Raw genomic sequence first — 24,213 nt, 5'->3', positions numbered from 1 at the left:
GATGGATCATTGATGTGGGCCTACCATTCAGGGTATTGTGTCCAATAGTTTTTAAAGATAGTCTTTATCGTATGGTTTTGATATTCGCTCTATGTGGCATATTTTGATACTCGCCTTACGCGGTTTTGCTTTGATGTTTTCCCTATATGGGTCTGATGTTTTATACTGTGCAACCACGCGATGATAAGCCCCATATACTGTAATATGATTGGTCACTAGTCGACAGGTTTCCATTAAACATCCTAAGATGGTAGCCTCATGAGCCGGGGATGGTGGTATGGGACCTGTGCCCAATCTGTCGGCCTACGCTGGGCTCTGAGCTCCCCGTAGTGACCTTTGAGCTTATTAAACCTACTGGTTGTAAATGGACTAATAATAACATGGTTAATCATGCATACATGACATATTTATGATGGCTTGGATCATTATGCTCATGCGATTATACTGAGTGTTGCGCTAATGACCAGTCATTCGATTTATGATGATGACTTGAATCATCATGCCCATACGATTACGCTGAGTGTTGCGCTGATGACCAGTCACGTCCATGAGTGACAACCCTGATGTCCGTCTAGATGTTTTTCCCGAGACATAGGCCACCTGGATGTTTTACCCGGGCCAATGAGTGCATTCATGCATCAATGCATATAATAAGACTGCATTTACTCTGTTTTGTTTGTCTGGATGTTTTATATTATTTATTACCTAATGCGGCAGTGTATAATCTTCAGGGGAAGAATTCACACTGAGTTGGCCACTCATCCATCAAATAGACAACCGTACAGGTAGTACGGGTGGCTTTAGTAACATATATGTTTAGATTTGAGGATGAGTAGGGTACGATCGCCAGGGATGCATGACAATATTTGCCTGGAGGAACTGCGTGATCTTGTGGCTTATATTTATATGTTTTTTACTATCCTTCATGCATTAAATCTTGTACTTGTTAAATTCAGAGGCATTGGTTTATATAAGTTATTATGGGCAACCATTCGAATATTCTAAAAAAAAATTGAAATTTCTCTTTATGCTTACTTGTCCATTCTACGCTCATTTACTTACTTTGATAAAAGAAAAATATTATATTTGACCATCATTTAAGGTTAACACTTGAGTTTTTGGGACACGGGTTATATACTCGAGTCCTAAAGATTCAGGGCGTTACAAAGCACCAGATCAGGAAAAATCTACTTAGTTTGGGTATTTTATCAAACATGCAGGTGAATAATATGAAGCATGAGCAATAAATTTAGCAATTTCAACTTATTATAACATCCAATTGATTGTTCAAGCTACATTACTTATGATTAGTAATTTATGGAAGACAAATGGCTATGCAAGTATACATTAGTTATCATGCAATCATCCATTCACTACACAAATCATTAATCGTGACACGGGGTTCGATAAACAACAACCTAGGGGTAATGGTCCGCACTTAGAAGTTATTCATCAGTTTTTTTTTATTTTTTTCCGCTCCTAAGGTTGGGATCCGTATGTTAGCGTGTCGGTACCCCTACACTATTGAACTTAGCCTGTAAGGGGCGCATGCAATCAACCCTTAAGGCCCAAAACTTGAGGAAATACTCAATAGTTACCTTTACTTATTGCCGGAGTAATTCCGACAATGTGACACGGTTGTGACTACGTTGTGGGCTAGCAGTGTGAGCAAATTCTCCAAACATCTCCTTTCCTATGCCTTTCCTCATCCCTCTCTTGTTGTAAATAAAAATTCGTATGTGAGTGAAATTGTGAGAATTGTTGGCTATTTATAGTGCCAAAATGTGCACAAATAGTTCTAATGCCCATTTTTCCATTGAACTTGCCCTGGGGGAGGCTGTTTTCAATTATCAAGGTCTTTCCGTGGGCCCACCGACTCATCCACACCAGGGGTAGGTGCCCCACTATGTGATTTATGATTTGTCAAAATCGGACAGCAATCGGATGCTTCAATAAACCGTGGGGACACCACTTGTGATAGACGGTCGCCAGTGATCGATCAAGGCCGTGACTATACGAATATGAGCATGTAAATATCTTTAACTCATGCATCTAGTTTGGTTGTGATCTAATAGTTAGAGAGTCGTAACTTCGTGAAATAGCGGAAAGTTTATTTTACTTGAGTTTCAGACTTTAGCCTACGATATTTGCGCATTTAAAGCTCTTGGCCTATGTCCCAAGTTACGCAGTTCTGGACACTTTCTTGGTACGCCACCCTTGATTGACGTCAAGCCTAGTAAGACGAACATCTTTTTATAGCCTCGAGTTTAGTAGCTCACTAATGAGCGGTCTAGAGCTTGTTTAGATAATAAGAGTATTTCTGGAATGAATTAGGTATAAAGATTTATTGTGCGCAATGATTAAAATTTGGATTAATTACGTTTACAGTGTCACATATTCGAAACTAGTGGAAATGACGATTCGGTCATAATCACTCTAAACCGTTAGTTTGTAGGCTAATTAGATAATTGGTCACTTTGGTTTGTTAATTACGATCCGATCCCTAGCCGTCCCGACTTTGGGGTAGATCTTTAGTTTAGTTGTGATCGTCTTAATTAGTCAGTGATAGGTTAACCAGATTTGAGCCCTACATGAACAGTTCACGAGGCTAGACTTAAAGTTTAAATGATCAGGCAGATTCGTTGGCTTCCCACGGTTGATTAGATCAAATTTGTGGGGTTCTTTACTGGTACCACTTACTTAAAGACTCACATCAAGTGTCAATGGTCAGTAAGTGACAATGTAAGTTAGTTATATAGAATTTTTTAAAGGATATTTGGAAATTTAAAATATCGAAAATTTAGGATATTACACTACGAGACTTTCTTATCTATAAAACCCACACGAAAGATATAAAAGCCCAACGAGGGGCTTTCACTACGTTAGAAAATGCCATAAAAGGAGTGCAATACAACGCCCCATGCTAAATACATTTATATTACTTTCATATCTTTTATACTTTTCACAATATAGTTCACCATTATTAAGTGGTACATTTTATTTTAAGAGTTGATTAAAAAAAAAAAAAAAACCTCAGAAACTCAGGCAAAGTGGAAGGAACGACATTGGAAGTTCATCGAAGTGGGTGCCATTTACAGCGGTGACAATGGTCAAAATGGCCAGAATGGTCCCTTTCGTACCAAAAAAGAAGAAGAAAAAATTGAATGAAATGGCTAAATAGTCTTCACACATAAGTGAACCACATATTGAACCCATCTCATATCTTGTATAGGACTATTGGATCGCCTTGTATCAGATCTAAGTCATCCACATAAAAGAGATTTTAAATTTATGACAAATTTTCAAGTTTGATGGCAAAACTTATTATGAATAGACCATGTTGGAGGAAATATTTTAGAAATAAATTACACCATTAATGCAGCTGTGAGTCATAAATAGCTTCATTAAAAAAAAATTGACACTACCATGGGTTCACGGCTGTGTGATTAAAGTGAACAGATCAGATCAAAGAAGGGATAACCCCAATTTTAATATGACTTACATGCTATTCTCTATTGAAATTTATGGTTTTTTGAAAATATTCAAAATTTTAAATTTTCAGGATTTTGCCCTAAAACGGTTTTTGGGAATTTCAAATTAAAAAGTGCGGTGTGTGCCTTTAGTCTCACATCGGAAATGGTAGAAAAGTTTTTCGGGTTTATATGTGAATGTGTGTGTAGTATTTTTAATTGTATGTTTTGGAGATGGACATGCTCGGGTTGCGCACGCAAGCACGCGCTCGGGCAAGGGCAGGGGCAGTGTGACTGTAGTGGTGCTAGTTGGCACATCGCGTACCAGAGTAGTCACTCCCTCGGAACCTTATGCCAACTGTCGCGAAACAGTGCGAGGGGTCTGGTAGGAGCCTAAGTATAATGAGTCTGAAATGAGCCAGAGCTTTATAGGTGATTGAGAGCGGTCGGATTATAAATCCGAAACGTTCAGTTATTTCAGAAAACGGCTAGTTGCCTTGAAAGCCACGACGGTCCAAAAACAGACGGGCCATGATGATCCCATGGTCAGATATTGTGATCTAACGACCAGAAATGATTGAAATTAATGGTCAACGGTCAGAAACATTTTTCAAACGTTCTGAACCATTGATAGCTACTTAGCAATGGTCCACTCCCTGATGCCTATATAAACTGGACCATTCCAGTCCAAAATTAATCATCCTAACACCGTCTCTTCCATCAGATACTCTAGATCTCCTTTATAGAATATTGTGAACATTTCCACTGTCTGATTTTACCAGAACAAATTTACTACGTTAAACTGTTTTTAAGTGGACCCATCGTGATTGCTGCACGTCAGATCCAGAAAGGCTTGTCTTATCCTGGAAGCAATTCGCCTGTAACCCATCAACAATTAATAAGGAGCCGAATCACACTTTAAGGACAACGTATCATTTTACATGATTCAGCCCAGTGAAAACAAAATTCATATATATATTTTAAATTTTCGTTGTATCCAATACACTATTTGCTAACATAATCAGGATGCCTTGTTTACTTTAAAGGCAAGCTAACTTAGTAAGAGTGGATAACTTATAGAGGAGCATTTTGGTCATTCTAAAAGGAAAAAAATGCCAATGGAAATAAAATGAATTAAAAATATGGTATCGACGCCTTTATTATCTGATACTCAACAACCCGTTTAATTAATATCACCACCCATTTCAGCTCCTCAGAAATTGTACTTGGACTGGGTACTTACGTGCCTGTGTTAGCTACGAATGAACATTGACTTTAAGTGCAAACGTGATGTATGTGTTTTATCCACATCGTCTATCTATTTTTCTATATCATTTTAAATCTTAAAAAAAAGCAGATCCAAGGTTCAAGTGGACCACACCATGGGAAGAAGTGGTGATCATGACACCAACAGTTGAAACCTTTTTAAGGCCCACCGTTAATTGCCATCCAATCTGTTGATAAGGTCACATAGACCTGAGACGATGAGAAAACACAACATCATCTTGATGAAAAACTTATGCGGCCCCTATAAAATTTTCAACGATAAATATTTAATCCCCTCTGTGTGGTGCACATGAGCATTTGAACTGCCTCATTTTCTGTCTTAAACCCTGGAAGGAAAAATGGATAGACGGTGCGGATAAACCCATACATCACGGTGTACCTAGAGCCGCTGAACGTTCTTGTCAGGGAAGGGCGAGGTTATACGGACGCGGATTTCATGCGAAAGGCTGGGAACACAGGTTGGGCCCACTAAGATGTTTATGAGAAATCCACCCCGTTCATCCGTTTTGTGAGTTCATTTTAGCATATTAAGGCAAAAAATGAACCGGATCTAATGCTGAAGTGCGCTGAAGACGTAGGAATTGAAAATTCACAGTTGAAATTTACGTGGGGCCACAGAAGTTTTGAATCATGCTAATATCTGTGTTTTGAGTTAATCCCAGTAGGAATGAGGTTATGAACGGTATAGATGGCATGCAAACATCACCGTCGTCCCCAAGGAGGTTTCAACGGTAGGAATTTTCCTAACCACCTTTTCCTATGGTACGGCACACTTGAGTCTTGCGTCATGCTAAATTTTGGATTGATACACTAAAATGACGTCACAAAACGGATGGACGGAGTGGATTCCTTAAAAACATCACGGTGGGCCCCACATCGGTTTCCAGCGCAGGAACTTCGTGCAAGGCCTTTCGCAGAAAATCCGCGTCCTCAAAAGTTCAATCGGCCGTCGCGCGAATCGCTTTATATTTCTCTACCGCGAGGCCACTCCAGAAATTCCATCGGCTCCTCCGACTGAGAGAGAGAGGGAGGGGGAGGGAGGAATCCTCGCCAATCTGAGATTTCGGTAAGCAATCACTCCTCTCTAACCGCATTATCTCTCGTTAATCACATCTATGCCACCCGTTTTCGTTTCTCATTCTTAGAGATTTGAATGTGAACATGTATCGGGGATTTCCGTTTCTGTAAAAATAGTAAAAATCATCGGTAGAAATTCAAAAGACTATTTCCTTCTTCTTCCTGGAATCGACGATTTTGATATTATCTGAGCAGACGTCGATCGTGGTCCATCGTGCCCGTGGATATCCGCCGCTCACGATGGGGCCCACGTGGTTGCATGGATGGATCATGCCCACTGCCGGTCATCTGGGCCCTATACTTTCAATTACTTCTTTTGAATGAACAGTTAGGGTCGAGGATATTCAATGGTCCGTGTTCAATAGGGGAGGGGCTAGGTTTTTGGACGGCTGCCAAACACGGTGGAGCCCGTCACATGGATGGCGTGGTTCGTCTGATCATGCAGCCATGCATGATCTACCATTGCACCTCGAGTGTGGCGGCGGAAAAGCCACAGTCAAATCAAGCTGAGTCAGCTGAGTTCTGCAGTGCTTACGGCACGCATCGTGAAAAGAAAATGAGAGAAGTTACGGTAGGGTTGACAATGCACGTACCCATGCATATACATATACATACATCACACACGCGCGCGCAATGAGGTGCTCTCACATGGAATTGGTACCCTGAGATAAGCCAGACTATGTGAATTTAGAGGTTTAAGCAATGGTTTGACATTGCTTCACTTGATGTGGCCTTTCGACTTTTATGATGAACATGATGGGGCTAACACGATTGGACAGAATGGATCTGATTCACACATCACATGGTCCCCACAATAGCTTAGTACCATCACAACTTGTGGTGGTACTGATACCATGTGAGTGCACCTCATTTTGTGTGTGTGTGTGTGTGTGTGGACGTGCGCACACACACACACAATCAATTTTCCAAATTTGTGCTTTTTTCCATAGCACCTAGCTTCCCGTTTCCTACAGTTGTTTCTACTTCTACAAACTTGTGAAAAGCACTTATAAAATCGAAGATCTCTCTCTCTCTCTCACTCTCTTGTTGGAAGGTTTGCTAATTGCACGTGAATGTAGAGCCATAAACATCCACAAATTAATGTGCCATCATGGCATGTAGGTCCAAGATCAAATCCATTTGCCGGTTGGTCCAACCATGTTTTCCCTAAAATTAATCTGCCCCAATATTGGAAACGGTGGATGAATTAGAAAATTTCGGCCCAATGTTTTAGAGCCATACATTTGTTTTGCAAGTTGGGTTCCACCTACCCACTGGATCAACCTAATTCTTGGGCTAGGGCATAAATATGGTGGTGCCTTTCTAATCGATGGATTGGATCTCAGACCTATGTGCCATGATGGCAAACCCATGGTGTATACATGAGCTGTATTGGACATGCTCGTGGGTTTAGCCGATCTCATCTTGGGAGAAGCCACACGGACATGACTTTCCTATAACCCCCTCCTGCAGTGCTATGAGGCCCATCCCTATGATTGTGTGCTGTCCACTCTGGCCATCCATTTCGCTACATCGTTTTTTTGAGAGGTTATATCATGTTAGGGTATGACTCCAAAAATGGGATAGATATAAGATTTAAGTGGGCTACGCCACAGGAAACAGTGGAACTCTCCCCACTGAAACCTTCACGGGGAAATTGTTTTTCTTATTCATGTTCACCAAACATGCGCTTTTTCATATAGGCTATTCTCAAGAAACAATTCCATAAAATTGTTTCTTGAGAATCAATTATGGAGTTGCTAGAAGGAACGCCAAACATGCCCTTAATAGCTTTTAATTGCTACTATAATAGCATAATAATATGATGTAAGGTGGTGTTTTTTAGGTTGGATGAATAGTTGTGACTTATTGCTTTTAGGGTGAGTAGAATACTTGCTCTAGTCTCTAAGTCCTTTTACCACATCTTGCGTTACTATTGTAGATATACTGTTTACTCCTCAATTGGGGAGGTTATTGAGCCTTTTTTCAGTTGTTATGATTCCTTCTCTAGTTTTGTTTGAGAATCGAGGTGGTTTGGCATTGCTATATTGTAATTTATACTAATATGGATTGGAGTGGCGAATTTTGCATCAGGTCATCAATAGGCAATGGGAAAAATTCACATTTGGGTTGATGAACATATATATCATTGCTTTGAGTGGTAGATGCGAGACATCTCATGCATTTCTTTTTCCTCGAAAGGAGCTCATTCGGAGAGAGCATTTACTTTCCTTTCTCTTGTGCATTTATAGTTTCATAGATTGGTTGTATTACATTACATACGTATCTCAGTATGTCAATATTTTCTTTTAACAAATTCTAAGTGTGCAATCTGCTTTTATATGTCTATAGCATATTCCATTTGAGGTTTACTTCATAGATAACATACTTTGGTGTTTATTATACGTATTTGTCTTTTTTATTTTTTGGCAACGGATAACTTTTATTAAAGCGAACAAGAAAGAAAAGATACAAAATACACTGACCAATGGAGAGTCCTTATACAAAGAGAATGTCTATGGACCCCATCCTGTTCAAGAGCATCTGCAATACAAGTGGCCTCTCTAGGGATCCCATCATTTCAATTTTTATGGAGCAAGATTGGATTTTTAGGTAATTCAAAATAAAGGCTAAGTTCCAAGGGGCTTTAGAATTCCTAAAAGCCCAAGTAATGGTGAAAGTGGAATCCCCTTTAACGAATCCGTATGTCTTGTTTCCCATCGAAATGAAATTATAAAATTAAGAACTTGAGCTTGTGATTCCTTTTCTTTCTTTCCTTTTTTTTTTTTTTAATGATTATTTTCCCCTTCGATAGGTTGCTCATCTTTGGTGGTGTCATTTAGAAATGAGATAATCAAGGTAAATCCATGGAGGAAGAGGAGGATAAGCTCCTATTAAGTAGTCTGGGTGTCACATCTGCGAATCCTGAAGATATTGAGCGCGGCATACTAACAGAGGTCTCATTTCTCTCTTTTTCTCTCTAATGCATGTAATTTATGACCTACTTCTGATATGTGTGAGTACTGCCAAATGTAATATTGTTTTCTGTCATCCTTTTCAGTTTCACATGTATAGGGACTGTATATTTTGTTGTGTTTGACGCTGCCGGCAGCGATGATCAGCTTATAGACCTATTTAATTAGTAATTTTGAGAAGGATTCAATTATTATTTCCTTTTTCCTTTTCGAAACCTGCATCTATAGCTAGTTCCAAGTGATAGGAGGCTTCTTTGTTGTCCGACCTGTCTAAACTATCGAGAGGAGAGTTACAGTCACTTCCCATGTTAGACTTCCCCCTCTTCTCTTAAGTGGTTATCCTTTTATGTTCTATTCAATAATAACTTGCACATGGATATACCTTGATTTGAGAATATGAAAAAGATCCATTGTCCTCAAAATGATGTTAGCGTTTTGGTTGGATATTGTAAAATATAATAAATGTTATTGCACATGATAAAATCCATTTTTTTTTTTTAAATTTATAAAAATAAAGAGGTAAAATATGAGAATTCCTCATCAGAAACAAAATTTATTGTCATGGCCATTTATTGTACGCTTATCTCAAGAAGACTTGTGATAGTCTTCTTGCACGATAAAGTGTGTACAGGATTTTGCAATTGGAAACCAATCTCCATGAAGCAAGTCCCATGATATGCACTATTTTGAGGGACCTTAGTGCCCAATGTGCCCTATGCGAGGAGGAGACTGTGGATCATCTCTTTCTTTATTGTAATTGTATGCGGGTAGTCTGGAGTTAATTCTTTGATCTATTTGGGTTATGTGGACTCTTAACAAGTATCCTGGGTTTGGTTACTGGGTGGGTGAGAGGCTTGATATCTCCTAGTGTTAATTTGGTATGGTTGATGATGCCATAGACTTTACTGTGGGCCTTCTTTTGTGGGAATGAAGATTTTATTAAACCGCAAAAACAATAGAGAGAGAAACGACAAGCCAGGACGCACACCAAGCTAGAGAGGACACCGAACAACAATACAGAGCTACCCAGCCCCGGCCACAAACAAAGAAACAGAAGCAGATAAAATACCAAGCCCAACAGAGGCCCTAACAAAGATCAGAAACAGATAAACCATCTTGGAAGACCTCACACTTGGCCCGAAAGTCAGCCTTACGAAATAACAGGCCATCACCACCTAAAAGCCATTGTCTCTAGCTCGGACCAACATTTACTAAGGCCTCTGCAACTGAGGAATGAGGAGAGGGGGTCCCCTTGCTGCAAGCCACACCCACTTTTAAAAAAGCCTTTTGGGAGAGCCATTAACAATGACCAAAAAGAAGGCCAAACTCATCCACTCCAAAATGGCCGATTCAAATTCCTCCACTTGTTATTACACCCCATGCTACTTTGCAATAGCATGAAAGGAAAAATTTCCGATCAACATTGTCCTATTCTTTTTCAATGTCTAGCTTGCAGGTGATGCTAGCTTTCCCTAATCTATGCCTAGAGTCGATACATTTGTGGGTAATAAGGGGCTCCCTCAAGGATTTTCTTGTCATACACAAAAGCCCCTTGCACCTTAGAGGGAATCCCTCTAGGACCTTGCGAGGTCTTTAAGCAAGAATCTATGCCAAGATCTTGTGCTGATTGAAAGAAGATCCTTCAAGCTCTCCACACACTCTTACTTAAGGACTAATGCGATAAAAGATGGACCAATGCCCCTAGAAAGCCTACCGCTGTCAAAAAACTCAAGCACAAAGGCCATCACGTCAAACTGAGTTGCAATATTGCAAAGCAAACCAGACAATTAAACTTGCATATAGTACTATTTACTTTTCTGAACTTGAAGAAGATTCATCAGTTTTTTTACTTTCCAATTTTTAAAGCTTCAATTCCAGAACAGTTCTGCAACTTTTGTCACTGTAGTCTAGTGTTTTAAATAGCAGTAGTGTGATGCGTAGCGCTCAGCCCTCTATAGCGTGTAGCGTAAATATGTAGCATGTAGCGTAAGCTACATGATACTTCTATTTTTTAATTTAACAATAGGACAAATATAATAAATAGTGAAAAAAAAGGAAAAAAAAATTGCCTAAAAGATGATTCATTTTATAAAATTATAAGCATGTTCAAAAAAGTTATTAGTTATCATTTATCAAAAGCCAATCCACATATAAGCCAAAACAAATAATTATCACATCAACAACTTTCTCAGCAAACCACTTTAATTAATAATGTCTAATTGAAACCACAAGTCACAATTATGAAAAGAAATAAAAATCCCATATGTTAAAAAGTATCAAGTACAATACAAGTGTCACATTCCTCAACATTAGAAACAAAGAAAACGTGAAAAAAAAATAAAAAATAAAATAGTAAAAAAAATACATTGTAGCTTATGCTACGAACGGTACGCGCTATGTAGCTGTAGTGTACACTACCGGGAATTTATGCTATTTGGGACGCTACGTAGCGCTACGGCTACGCTACGCTACGTAGCGTACACTACCGCTACGCTACGGGTGCTATTTGAAACACTGCTGCAGTCTATTACATTAATTAGTTCTGTAGCTTATAGGTTGTGGGAGACATATGACATAATTTCCCCACAACCTATCAGGAGGAATAATTGATCTAATACAGCCATTAAAAAGAATCTAATACATCCCAATACACAAGGACCACTCAAAAGCATTACTAGCATGTACCAAATGAAGGGGCAATGGTCTCTTTAGGCCTCTTATTGTCAGGCCGTGCTGTAATGGTCACTGTCGTTACCGTTAAGATCAGGCCGTAACGGTCATTGGGGTCTCTCTCTCTCTCTCTCTCTCTCTCTCTCTCTCTCTCTCGGTCTCTCTCTCCCTCTCTCTCTCTCTTGGACAAAAAAGAAGAAAAAAAGCTGCATTGGCCCTGTAACGGGACGATTATAGAGCTGTTACAGCCATTACGGGGGCCATAATGGCCATTACAGTGCCAATATGGGTCTTTTTTTCCGTAATGGCTGTTACATCACACCATGCTTATTGTAGTTATCTTATAATTTAATAGGCATGCTTGGATCCTATGCAAACCAACTAGGTTTATTAAACTGTACACTCTTGTTTTATATTTTGAAATTTCATATTCAAAAGACTTACGAAGTGCATGGAGTTGGATTCTCTATGAAGTTTCCATCATCTTTAACTTAAATCTTTATAGATAAAATGTCAACAAAAGCCATATATATTTTTTTTCCTCATAATTTGTCTTTAATTAGAAATTGATACCCTCAACTTGCAATATGCTGGAAAAGCCATCAACTTGCAAAAGATACTTATGAATGGATATCTCATTGTGTGTTGACAATAGCCATGTTGATGTGGCAGGTGAAAAATGATGCTGGAGGCAGAAATGAAGCTACAGAGAGCACTGTAGAGCAGTTTCTTGATGAAGAACATGGGACTGAACCATCAGCTACAGCCCGAGACAAACTTTTTAATAAACTGAGGGCAGTAGAAGTTGAAATAGATGCTGTTGCAGCCAGTGTTAAACAGGCACGGAATATTGCAAGAAATGAAAACAATACTTCAGATAGTACTGATAATAGGGTGGAGGGAGATTTAGATGACAGCAAAAATGCTGTTCAAGATTCTGTCAGTGGTTTAAACCTTCAACATGCTTTAGCTGCTGACCGTCTAAGAAGCCTTAAGAAAACAAAGGCCCAACTCCAGAAAGATCTTAGTGAGTTGCATAAGAATGATTCAATTGAGGGTGTTGGGAATGAGAAGCTTCTTGACAAGTTGGTTAGGGAAGAGACGAAGCAAAAGCGAAGGTTGAAAGAAATAAAACCTACTGGCAAAGGCTCAAAAAAGAGGCAGAAATCAGTTGCATTTGACGAGGATGTTGATTTTGATGCCGTGTTGGATGCAGCATCTGCAGGATTTATTGAAACGGTAGTACATGTTTAACTTCATTTTGTGTTTGCATATTTGCTGAGGAACTGTGGTGAATTTCTCTTCGATTTCCCAAAAGAATAAAAAAGTTGTATTGAAGTACATTTGCAGATTATAATGAAATGATGGAGGAATGCTACCATGGTTCATGCACTTCATGGAGTTCCGTGAAGCATGCACCAAAACATTTCTGCGGCACCCATGCAAGTGTTTTGCGGTGATCAGGACCATTGATTTGGTGGGCTACCATGTGGATGGGCTATTCTGAGAAGCAAGGCAGTTGGACTGCTAGCCAGTGGATCAGTAGCCTGAAAAAGGGACACCTAACTCAAAGCGGTATATGCGGTCTACATCCTCACGAGTCACAACAGTCAGTCAGAGTTGTCCAATCATGATGGTATTGGCCAGCCTACAGCCTATCCCCATGGTGGCTCACCAGATTAAGAGTCCTGATCACCATACGTGTTTTCCGCATGTATGGTGGGAATGGCGCTTCATAGAATTTCTTTGAAGCATGTCATAATGGCATTTCTCTAGGATGATGATAACTGGGCAAAGCATTTTCCCATTCATGCTGAGCTGCTGTCCGTCAATTATTTCTGTCAGGAAAGGGATAAGTTGGTACGCAAGGGTGTTTTAACTCCTTTTCATAAACTCAAAGGCTTTGAACGCCGTCTCCAACAACCGGGACCATCGAATAGGCATGGCGAGCCTGAGGAAGACTTGAGTGAGAATCTTATTTCCACCACTATCGCTAAGGCTGCTCGATCAATCTCAGAGATTGCAAAAGCTCGCCCAACAACCAAATTGCTCGATGCAAGTGCCTTACCCAAACTTGAAGCACCTACCCATCCTTTTCGCAGGCTGAAAACACCTCTCAAGCTACTAGTGTCTCCAGGTGCTGAGAATTCAGAGGGTAAGAACCGCAAGATAAGTAAGCGGAAAAGGCCATTACCTGACAAGAAATGGAGAAAGGCAGCGTCACAGGAAGAGAAACTTCTTGAAGGAACTGGTACATTTGACTAATCCAATTGTCCAATAAAATTTATAATTTGATTTTTGCCTTGATATCCACATATGGGGCTCTAATAGACTTGGTTCATGTTGCAGTTTCTTGATTATTGAAATTGCTGATGCGGACTATTTGATGTTTGAAAGCTCCATTTTCTTTCTTTAGAACATGCCAATGCTTTCTTGCATTTTCACTGTTTTGATGCATGTGAGGATATCACCCTTCAAAAGGGGGAAAAAAGCATGTGAGGAAATGGGCATTGGATTCAGATACTTCAACATTCATATGTCAATTTATCCTTCTATTCTTCCATGTTAATTTTTTGTTTTTGACCATAGCTGATGATCTAGATCTGTATGACTTTTTGAAACATTGTGCTCTGACAGTGAGGATAAAAATTAAATGATTTCGTTCTGATACATCTTTAAGGATGAAAATTGCCCAAAACATATGTGTAGCCTAATCATCCATGGACTAGTCTAAGATCTTTGGCATTCTAATAGTAGTAAAGTGAGGAGAAAAGAAACTTTCTTCATAGGTGTTGCCGATGGATCTTCTAATGGCATGAGGTATTAAATTTGGTATCATGTGTGGTGGTCAGGTGTGCTAAAACACCAATGTGCTACTCAAGACCACCCTTGGCCCAATTGTTGTACTTGTAGTGCCTGGAAGAAGAGCTAGGCAGTGGTGAATGAGTGGAAATATCTGGTAATTTCCTTTTTCTTTCCAGATATCATCTGATTGAGTTAATTTTTTGTTAAGCAAGTAAAAAAGAAGAAGAAGAAGATGACATTATTGCAGCATGAACCCAGAATTTTGTCAGGTCCAAAACAATGCCGAAGACCAGTAGTTTAAGAACAGGAGATGACATCCTAAGGGACTTAAACATTCATGGTTTATAGGTATGCATTACCGATAATTGCACTGAAGTTATCCTTCAAAAAATAAAATAAAATAATTGCAGTGAAGTTCTCTCAGGAATACGACAACAAACCATGGCAAAATGCTACATAACAAGATAACACTAATTAACATACTAGCAAATGGTTGCATTGTAAATTATTTTCTCCTATCATGTTGGTAGGACCCTTTTGTAGAAGAAACGCATTATTTCGTCTGACACTTCTCTTTGATTGCTTGGACACCTCTGCTAGTAGAATCCGTGCATTTGGATTTGTTAAGGGACTTGCAGGCTGGAGCTGACACGTGCCAGTGTGGCACATGCCTTTGAGATCGAAGCTGCTAACCAGTTGGCCATGCGTGTACAAATGAAATGAATGGCTAAGAAAAGTTGATCGACAGTCCACATTCAGTGTACATGGGTTTAGGGGTGTACATCGAGTCGAACCGAGTCGAGCTGGCCTCAGCTCGACTCGGCTCGGCCACTAGCTGACCTCAGCTCGAACTCGGCTCGGCTCGGTCCTCGAGCCTGACTGGCCAGCTCGGCTTGGTTCGGTCAGCAGCTCGGGCCAGTTCAAGCCAAGATCGAGCCGAGTTCCCCTGTGCAGCATTTCCACAAACACCTGGACTGCATCTTTAAAATCCCACTCTATGTAAAACAGAAGCAATGGTTTTACAGGTATTTTATCAAACACCTTCTAAGCAACATAAAAACCAAGAAAAAAAGGGTATTTGTTTCACGTACATACCTTCCTTGCCACCAGCCACACTTTGTTGAGTCATTTCATCAAACACTTGGTGAGCAACATCAATAGCAAAGTAACTGAGTCACCGAACTGGTTCGATCTGAGTTCGATTTGAGCTGCATTCGATCCGAGTCGAGTCGAGCTGGGGCCGGCTCGAACTCGGCTCGAACTCATTTTCGAGCTAAAAAAGTCAGCTCGACTCGGCTCGAACTCAGCTTTGATCCAAGTCGAATCGAGCTTTTTCAAGTCGAGTCGAGTGAGCTAACCGAGCTAGCTCAGTTCGTGTACACCTCTACATGGGTTGCCCAACAGATGAGCGAACTAGCCTTACTTTTGGGCCCAAGCATCTAGATAGGGCGGCCTGCCTGATGAGCAGTCCCACACATATTGCCCCATTGGAGCATGTGGCTGCTAGTACCTTGGCCAATCGAATGTGCGGGGAGGTGAATTGCCTGTAACAGGAGTTGAATCTCCTATAACCCCTAACGTTGCCTAATGAAAAAGCACCATGTGCATATGTTAGAGGCAGGGTCCACGGTGAAAAATGTAAAATCTCAAAATAAGGAAATCTCCACTTTTCACTTGGGGCCTACATCTAACATACACACATGGTACTTTGTCATTGGCCATGTCGGGGGGTACAAGGGATTCTGATTATAGGCAATTCACATCCAATGTGCAATGCCATTTGCATTTCTCTAGGCATTAACTAAATAGCTGGTGTTCCTGATGTTAGAGGACCAAGAAATTCAAAAGTTGACATGGACTTAAATATCATCATCATCATAGCCCTGCCCTAGCGATCTTGGGTGAGCTAGCTGGGACATGTTCAAATCATATTGTCATCACCATCATAGTTTTGTCCCGGCTACTTGATGGGTCAGCTATCATCTTCATAGTCATCATCGTCGCCATCTTGTAGTTAATTAATAACTTTCGAAAATTGAAACTTATAAAGAATCACCTGCTGCGCTTTTTCAATAATATTTTCATTTCTTTGAGTTGGGTACTACGCCTGCATCGCTCTCAGTTTATTCCCTGTAGTGTTGATTTAGCTTGAGAGGGCAAGTAGAAGACCATGGACAATAATCCATTATTAACAAACTTTATTGGGGCATTATACAAAGTCTTTACATATAACTGCACACGTCCTTTCCTCCTTTCGAAACAAAGGGCCTTTCTTTCTGCGAACTATGCTACTCCAATCATTCACTTTACTATTCTTGTTCCAGAAGAAGATGCAGGGGAACACTCTATCCACTCTGATTATGAGGAAGAAAATCAAGCAGACGTCGAAGATGCGGACATCAATGAGCCAACATCTGTAACACTTGAAGGAGGGCTAAAAATCCCAGAAACGATCTTCACCGAACTCTTTGACTATCAAAAAGTGGGAGTACAGTGGCTATGGGAGTTGCATTGCCAAAGAGCCGGCGGGATTATCGGTGATGAAATGGGTTTGGGCAAGACCATTCAGGTGTTATCTTTCCTTGGAGCTTTGCATTTCAGTAAAATGTATAAGCCCAGCATCATTATCTGTCCTGTGACTCTTTTGCGACAGTGGAGAAGGGAAGCTCGAAAATGGTATCCAAGCTTTCGTGTTGAGATTCTGCATGATTCTGCTCAGATTCCTGTGAATAAAAAGAAGCAAGCAAAATCTGGCGAAAGTGATGAAGAAACTGATGGTTCATTGGATAGTGATAGTGAAAGAACTCTGCCTAACAAAGGCACTAAAAAGTGGGATTTCTTGATCAATCGTGTTTTGAGATCGGAATCAGGTTTGCTTATTACTACCTACGAGCAACTCCGGATACTTGGCGAGAAGTTGCTTGATATAGAATGGGGGTATGCTATCTTGGACGAAGGTCACCGTATCCGAAACCCCAATGCGGAAATTACCCTAGTTTGTAAACAGCTTCAGACAGTGCATCGTATTATCATGACGGGTGCACCAATTCAAAACAAGCTGAGTGAGTTATGGTCGCTTTTTGACTTTGTCTTTCCTGGGAAGTTGGGTGTCTTACCAGTATTTGAGACTGAATTCGCTGTTCCTATATCGGTTGGTGGGTATGCAAATGCAACCCCATTACAAGTGTCCACAGCCTACAGGTGTGCGGTAGTTTTACGTGACATGATAATGCCATACCTCCTTCGACGTATGAAGGCGGATGTGAATGCTCAGCTTCCGAAGAAAACCGAGCATGTTCTTTTTTGCAGCTTGACTGCAGAGCAGCGGTCTGCATATCGAGCATTTCTTGCTAGCTCTGAGGTGGAACAAATATTTGATGGAAATAGAAACTCACTATATGGAATTGATGTCATGCGTAAGATTTGCAACCATCCTGATCTGCTTGAAAGAGAGCACTGTGCCAACAATCCTGACTATGGGAATCCGGAGCGCAGTGGAAAAATGAAAGTGGTTGAGCAAGTACTTAAGGTGTGGAAGGAACAAGGTCACCGTGTTCTTTTTTTCGCGCAGACCCAACAAATGCTGGACATTCTTGAGAAATTCCTGATGGCAGGTGGCTATACCTACCGGCGGATGGATGGGCTCACTCCCGTAAAACAACGAATGTCTCTAATAGATGAATTCAATAACTCGACTGATGTGTTTATTTTCATTCTTACTACTAAAGTTGGTGGACTGGGGACAAATTTGACTGGTGCCAATAGGGTGATCATATTCGATCCTGACTGGAACCCTTCGACGGATATGCAGGTATTTTTCTTGGTCGATCCATGACTATAATTTTAACTGAAATTCTATTTTCATGTCATTCTAATCTACTTTGTAAGGACACCCAAAAGATGTGTGGCCATTTTGTTACAAAATCAGAGACTGGACTCTATACTCCGCCTGACCAGACCAGGTTGACTGTAACTTAATTGACTGTACTAAGTTACGTGCTGCCTGGTGAATTTCTGAAAATTGATGTTAATTGGCATGTGTGTGTGCACATATATAAAACAATCTCACACCTGTAGCATCTGTATTTGTTAATTTAACAATGCTTAACTCACCTGCATGTATGTGAGTCAGTGCATTTGCTTGCATTTTCGTGAAAACTGAGGGAATTGCTTGATGGAACAGGCAAGAGAACGTGCTTGGCGAATTGGTCAGACACGGGATGTTGTGGTTTATAGACTGATTACCCGTGGAACAATAGAGGAGAAGGTATACCACAGGCAAATCTACAAGCATTTCCTAACCAATAAGATACTGAAGAACCCACAACAGAGAAGGTTCTTTAAAGCTAGAGACATGAAAGATCTCTTCACTTTGCAAGATGATGGCGAGGGTGGTTCTACTGAAACATCAACTATTTTCGGTCAGTTGTCTGATGATGTAAATGTTGGTGTTCACGACAACAAGGTAGATAAACTGGAATCCTCAACTGCTGTAATACATACAGACAATGCTGCACTTAGTGAAAGAACCAATTCTTCAAAACATGGAACAAGAAAGGGGAAAGAGAAGGCTGAAGAAAGTGATGGTGAAGTAGACGAAGAAACTAATGTGTTGAAGAGTCTTTTTGATGCTCAAGGGATTCATGTAAGATTTAGATTAACTGCTTCCTGCTTTTCACTTTGCACTTTAACTGTCAAATGATTGTAGGGCTAGATTACTTTGTTCTTGCTTCCTGCTTTTCACTTTGCACTTTACCTGTCAAATGATTGTAGGGCTAGATTACTTTGTTCTTGTTCACCATTTTATGTATTCATGCACATAAAGTTAGCCCAAACTGTCCAAATTGCATGCACATTGTAGATGGAGCATCCCCTGAAATTCACATTGACTAGGTGATTTATCCATCTGATATTGAGAATTGGTATTTGGGCCACTGACCCTTTACATTTTATCGATCCATTTTATTGGCACCAATTGTATGGTTAGGATCATCAAATGAGTAATTTGGGATGTGCTCATTTTACAATGGGAATCACACTTTGGACGATCTAGCCCATAGTGACAAATCTCGTTTTTGGCAATTTCCTAGCCCAGGAATTTCCTGGGAGATTTTCAGATTTTGACACGTTTTTCTTGTGATATTGTTGGGAAGGTTTTGCTGAAAACAATTTATTTAAAAATACTTATTATAAATTCCTAAATTTGTTTAATAACTGATTGTACAAGTATGAACTGAATTATTTTAACTTCTAAATAAGTTTTCTGACTGAGTTTCGAAAATATAGAATTCCCAAGATTTTGAAAATTTTGCTGTGATATCATTAAATCAAAATTCTGTGATTATATTGCGAGTTTTTCAAAATCTGGGCAATGTTTGTCAAAATGGTTTAGACTGACATAGATTTATGCAACATATGGTAGGTCAGTGGCCGAGATTTAGGCATTGGTGGAAAATGCAGATGTTAGTCCAGCCCATGATTGCAGGATTCTCTTTTTCTTTGACCATGCTCATTGCTTAATTTGTACTCATGGTTGGAGGTTTTTTTTTTTTTTCTCCTCTCCTTTTGTTTCACTAGAGTGCCATGAACCACGATGTGATTATGAATGCCAACGATGGAGAGAAGATGAGGCTTGAGGAACAAGCTAACCAAGTTGCAAAAAGGGCGGCTGAAGCCTTACGAAAGTCACGGATGCTTCGCAGCCAAGAGGTTGTATATGTTCCAACATGGACCGGTAGATCTGGGGCGGCTGGCGCCCCATCATCCGTCCGTAAGAAGTTTGGGTCTACCGTAAATTCTCGACTTCTCAGTTCTACAAAACCACCAGAAGGTTCTTCTTCAGGCGGTGGGACAAGTAAGCTTTATGGTCTCGCGGCTGGAGCCTCTACCGGCAAGGCCTTATCTTCGGCTGAACTATTGGCCAGAATTCGAGGGACCCAAGAAAGAGCGGTGCGTGATGGGCTTGAACATCAGGTCAGGTCGGCCTCTGATTCTCATCATGGAGCACAACCTAAGCTTTATGGTCTCGCGGCTGGAGCCTCTACTGGCAAGGCCTTATCTTCGGCTGAACTATTGGCCAGAATTCGAGGGACCCAAGAAAGAGCAGTGCGTGATGGGCTTGAACGTCAGGTCGGGTCGGCCTCTGATTTTAATCATGGAGCACAACCTAAGCTTTATGGTCTCGCGGCTGGAGCCTCTACTGGCAAGGCCTTATCTTCGGCTGAACTATTGGCCAGAATTCGAGGGACCCAAGAAAGAGCGGTGGGTGATGGGCTTGAACGTCAGGTCGGGTCAGCCTCTGATTCTAATCATGGAGCACAGCCTAAGCTTTATGGTCTCGCGGCTGGAGCCTCTACCGGCAAGGCCTTATCTTCGGCTGAACTATTGGCCAGAATTCGAGGGACCCAAGAAAGAGTGGTGGGTGTTGGGCTTGAACGTCAGGTCGGGTCAGCCTCTGATTCTAATCATGGAGCACAACCTACAGCAGATGGCGGGCCATCTAAGGCCTCCCATAAAACACATTCAGTGCCAGAGGTCTTGACTGGCCAGCTTTGTACATTCATACAGTTAGTGGGTGGAAGTACCACTACAGCTGCTATAGTGAAGCATTTCAAAGACAAGATACCCTCCAAAGATCTGCCCTTGTTTAAGGATCTTCTCAAGGAGATAGCCACATTGAAGAAGGACTCTAATGGAGGTACTTGGTTCCTGAAACCAGAGTATAAAAAATAGCTATCTCTTCAAGTCACAGATTTTGGCCTCATTATGATAGTTTTCCAGTCTTATCCGCCATCCTAGAAATTATCACTCAACTACGGTGTTTTCCCTGGGCATTAAACTGGTTTGAAGATCTTGCAAACACCGAAAAGGCACATGACAGTTGCACGCGGTAAGTTGCAGTTGGTCTATCTCTGTGAATGAGGGAATGCTAAGCAGACGCTCATTTGCAATCGCGAAACTGAAGCACCACACATATGCCAAAGTGGCACACATGCCAGACCTGTGCTGTTCATCAGGTGGTTCCTATAGAGTATCAGCCCTTACAGGACAGGCTGGCCACTTGTTAGGTGAGCCAGATGCAGTACGAGAAAACCGAATTGTTGAAAACGGATAACCAACACTTTACATCCAACATGCATTTGGGGCCCAACCTGATAACTGGACCTCAGACAGTTCAGCCTGATATTTGGGCCAGTGCATATTCACCACAGGATGTGACTTGTGAACGGCCTGGATCTTGCACAAGCCTGCCACTTTTGCATAAGTAGAGCACTTGGGTTGTCACTCGCAGATACGTGCTCTTGTTTGCTTGCCATTTTTGCACCATAGTAGTGGTCTAGCAGCCGAAGCATTTCTTTTTGTACACATTTAAAATTCTTTTGTTCTTGAGGAGAAAGAATCTGCATTTTGTTCTTTGTACTCCAGAATATTTTTATTAATTGTAAACTATAGGGTCTAGAATTTGAGAAAAGCGTTACATACACTCCCCATTTATGTTTCTGTTCTGTTTCTAGTCTGGTTCTAGTCTTAAATTGCTTGTCTTTTTGTAGCTCTATCAGGTCATGAGACAGATTCTGCGTGCGTGTGGATTCTTGTGGCTCAGGATTCAACATTGATTGGGCCCATTGTTCAGTGGTACTGATTGGGTTGAAGCCGTGGATGAGGAATTCCCAAAAAAAATCTACAAATTTGGAGATTCTTAGATGCTGTTTGTTTGCTACTTAAAAATGAGTTCATCTCATTATAGTGAATGGTAATAATTTATTAGAGGTTTTTAGGAATGATTAGAAATATTATTTGTAACCCATAATTTAAGGGTACGTTTGGCTGATATTTTGCACCAAATTAGACTGATTAATAATGAAGTATCATGATATTTAGTGCAACCAAACGCACCCTAAACTATGATATCTAATGTATAATCATTGTTAACTAAAATGAGATGAACTAATTTTCAAGTGGCGACCAAACATGGTCTTAGTCTTTTGATCTTTAGCCTATTTTCTGCTGAGCTTTTCTAGTAGACACCTAAAAATGAGTTTATCTCATTTAGCTAATTGTAATGATATATTATAGATAATCTTTCTTTATGGCAAGGATTAAAATAATCTTGAAAACCAACAATCATGATATCTAGTGCATAATTATGATTTACTGAAATGAGATGGATTCATTTTTAGGCATCTCCCAAACAGGTCCTTGCGGTTTTAACCAAGTTATGAAACTTGCTAGCGAGCTCGACTCGGGATGACTTGTTGAGTCAGATCGAGTACTTGGTCCACTTGACATGACTCGAACTGGGTCACTTACCGAGTTGATTTGATTTCAAACTTTTTTTTAAAAAAGTTCAACGAATTTGTACTATTCAAACTCATGATCTCAATCAGTCAAGACAACAGTGTTTTAAGCCAAACCCCCCACATTTGTACATCCTTTCCTGAACGGTTTCTAAAAAGCCCACTCGCTAAAAACCAATTGGATTACTTGGCAAAAGAAAATGTATTATCTTTCAGCAGATGAAATTTCTTTTCTTTTTTAAAGCTAAACATCCCTTTCGCGGGCTACTGTTCCAAGTCGCCTTGTTTTATGTGTCCCATCAGATTGACTGAACTGATCATGATGCAGGAATGCTGCATCTACGGTCAAGATGTTACCATGTGCACTTCTTCATGGAAAAAGGCACTTGTACAACACGTATGTTTTTCCACTAAGTGTGCACATAAAAGATAAAACTGGCCGGCTCTGCGCTACTGGACAATCCTATACATTTGATTCTGCTCTTTCTCAAGCATACGGTCTGTTGGCCGTATCTTACAAGGTTTGCTCATTCCACACGCGCGTGAGAAACCCATACATGCACACGTGAGACATGTATCATAATCTGATGCATGTGAGATCTGAGCTTTCCATCAGGTGAGCAATACTACTTAAATCTTATATTTTATGTTTGGTCGTGTCCGATGTGTATGTGTACTATCCTTTCATAGACTGGCAACCAGATGGTTACTACTCGCACAGGCTGACAATGAGGGTGTGTCGATTTGTTGGGTGCTGTGGGGCCCAACGTGATGTATGTGTTTTATTTAGGGCATGGACTCAAAAATAAAGCAGATCCGAAAATCAAGTGGACCACACCACAGGAAACAGTGGTGATTGAACGCTCACCGCTAAAAGCTTCTTGTGGGCCACAAGTTTTGAATCAGCCTGATATTTGTGTTTTCCCTTCATCCAGGTCCGAGTGACATCATCAAGAGGTTGGATGACAAATAAACATTACAGTGGGCCTAGGAAGTTTTTAAATTTTGAGCATTCAATCACCACTGTTTCCTGTGGTGTGGTCCACTTGAGCTTAGGATCTGCTTCGTTTTTTGATTTGTGCCCTAAAATGAGCTGGAAAAACAGATGAACAGATCTGATGTACATACATCACGTTAGGACCCACAGCACCCAACACATCAACACTGGCGATGGGAGATTTTTCACAACATCCATCCCATCCAGTGGGGCGCACCTGAGAAATGGTTTAGAGTGCTAGACAAGACCTAAGCTGGATAACCTTCACTGAGTTTCTATTAATCTTCTATAAATCATGGTAGATGTTGGACAGCACGTCTGCGGACCGGTCATGTCTATGAGGAGGACGCCACATCGGACAATCCTAACCATCCAATTGGACAGCTTTTGCATTTGGATGTGCTCTTCCTTCCAAAAAAAAACCATTACGTAGAGGATACTGTTCTTATGAGCAGGATCATCCAAACAGCACCAAATTTCTGGGCCCATCTTTGCAGTGGGCCCCATTAGATGAACACCTGGAAACCGAACACATTGTTTAAACCCATAAATACTAACCAAACCCTATAATGCATGGGACCCACCATCTGTGATGGCAGCTGTTCATTTTGTGAACCCCACCATAGAAGACCCAT

General features: G+C 40.7%; 1 protein-coding gene across 3 annotated transcripts; it reads left to right on the top strand.

Annotated features, from left to right (window-relative positions):
* Nucleotides 1–5,707: 5,707 nt before the first annotated feature.
* LOC131240406 (protein CHROMATIN REMODELING 8-like) lies at nucleotides 5,708–21,784 on the top strand. Of its 3 annotated transcripts, none has more exons than XM_058238618.1 (7): nucleotides 5,708–5,823; nucleotides 8,650–8,791; nucleotides 12,152–12,718; nucleotides 13,325–13,730; nucleotides 16,609–18,095; nucleotides 18,468–18,929; nucleotides 19,862–21,784. In XM_058238618.1, the coding sequence occupies exons 2-7, from the start codon at nucleotides 8,702–8,704 to the stop codon at nucleotides 21,014–21,016; spliced, it is 4,167 nt and encodes a 1,388-aa protein (XP_058094601.1). In that variant the 5' UTR covers nucleotides 5,708–5,823; nucleotides 8,650–8,701; the 3' UTR covers nucleotides 21,017–21,784. The 3 variants fall into 3 exon arrangements, with proteins under 3 accessions (XP_058094601.1, XP_058094603.1, XP_058094600.1); XM_058238620.1 differs by having other exon boundaries at nucleotides 5,779–5,823; nucleotides 8,678–8,791; nucleotides 16,612–18,095; XM_058238617.1 differs by having other exon boundaries at nucleotides 5,779–5,823; nucleotides 8,678–8,791.
* Nucleotides 21,785–24,213: the final 2,429 nt, after the last annotated feature.

The sequence above is a fragment of the Magnolia sinica genome, chromosome 3 (assembly GCF_029962835.1).
Source record: "Magnolia sinica isolate HGM2019 chromosome 3, MsV1, whole genome shotgun sequence".
NCBI classification, from domain to species: domain Eukaryota; kingdom Viridiplantae; phylum Streptophyta; class Magnoliopsida; order Magnoliales; family Magnoliaceae; genus Magnolia; species Magnolia sinica.
The sequence above is the reverse complement of the archived record's forward strand: the minus strand, read 5'-3'. Positions and strand labels throughout refer to the sequence as shown.

Bases quoted from the DNA above. Each gene is read 5' to 3' on its own strand.
- LOC131240406 (XM_058238618.1), top strand. From the start codon at position 8,702: ATGGAGGAAGAGGAGGATAAGCTCCTATTAAGTAGTCTGGGTGTCACA. The intron at 12,719-13,324 runs GTAGTACATGTT...TATTTCTGTCAG, and splicing joins CTGCAGGATTTATTGAAACG to GAAAGGGATAAGTTGGTACG. The intron at 18,930-19,861 runs GTAAGATTTAGA...TTGTTTCACTAG, and splicing joins TTGATGCTCAAGGGATTCAT to AGTGCCATGAACCACGATGT.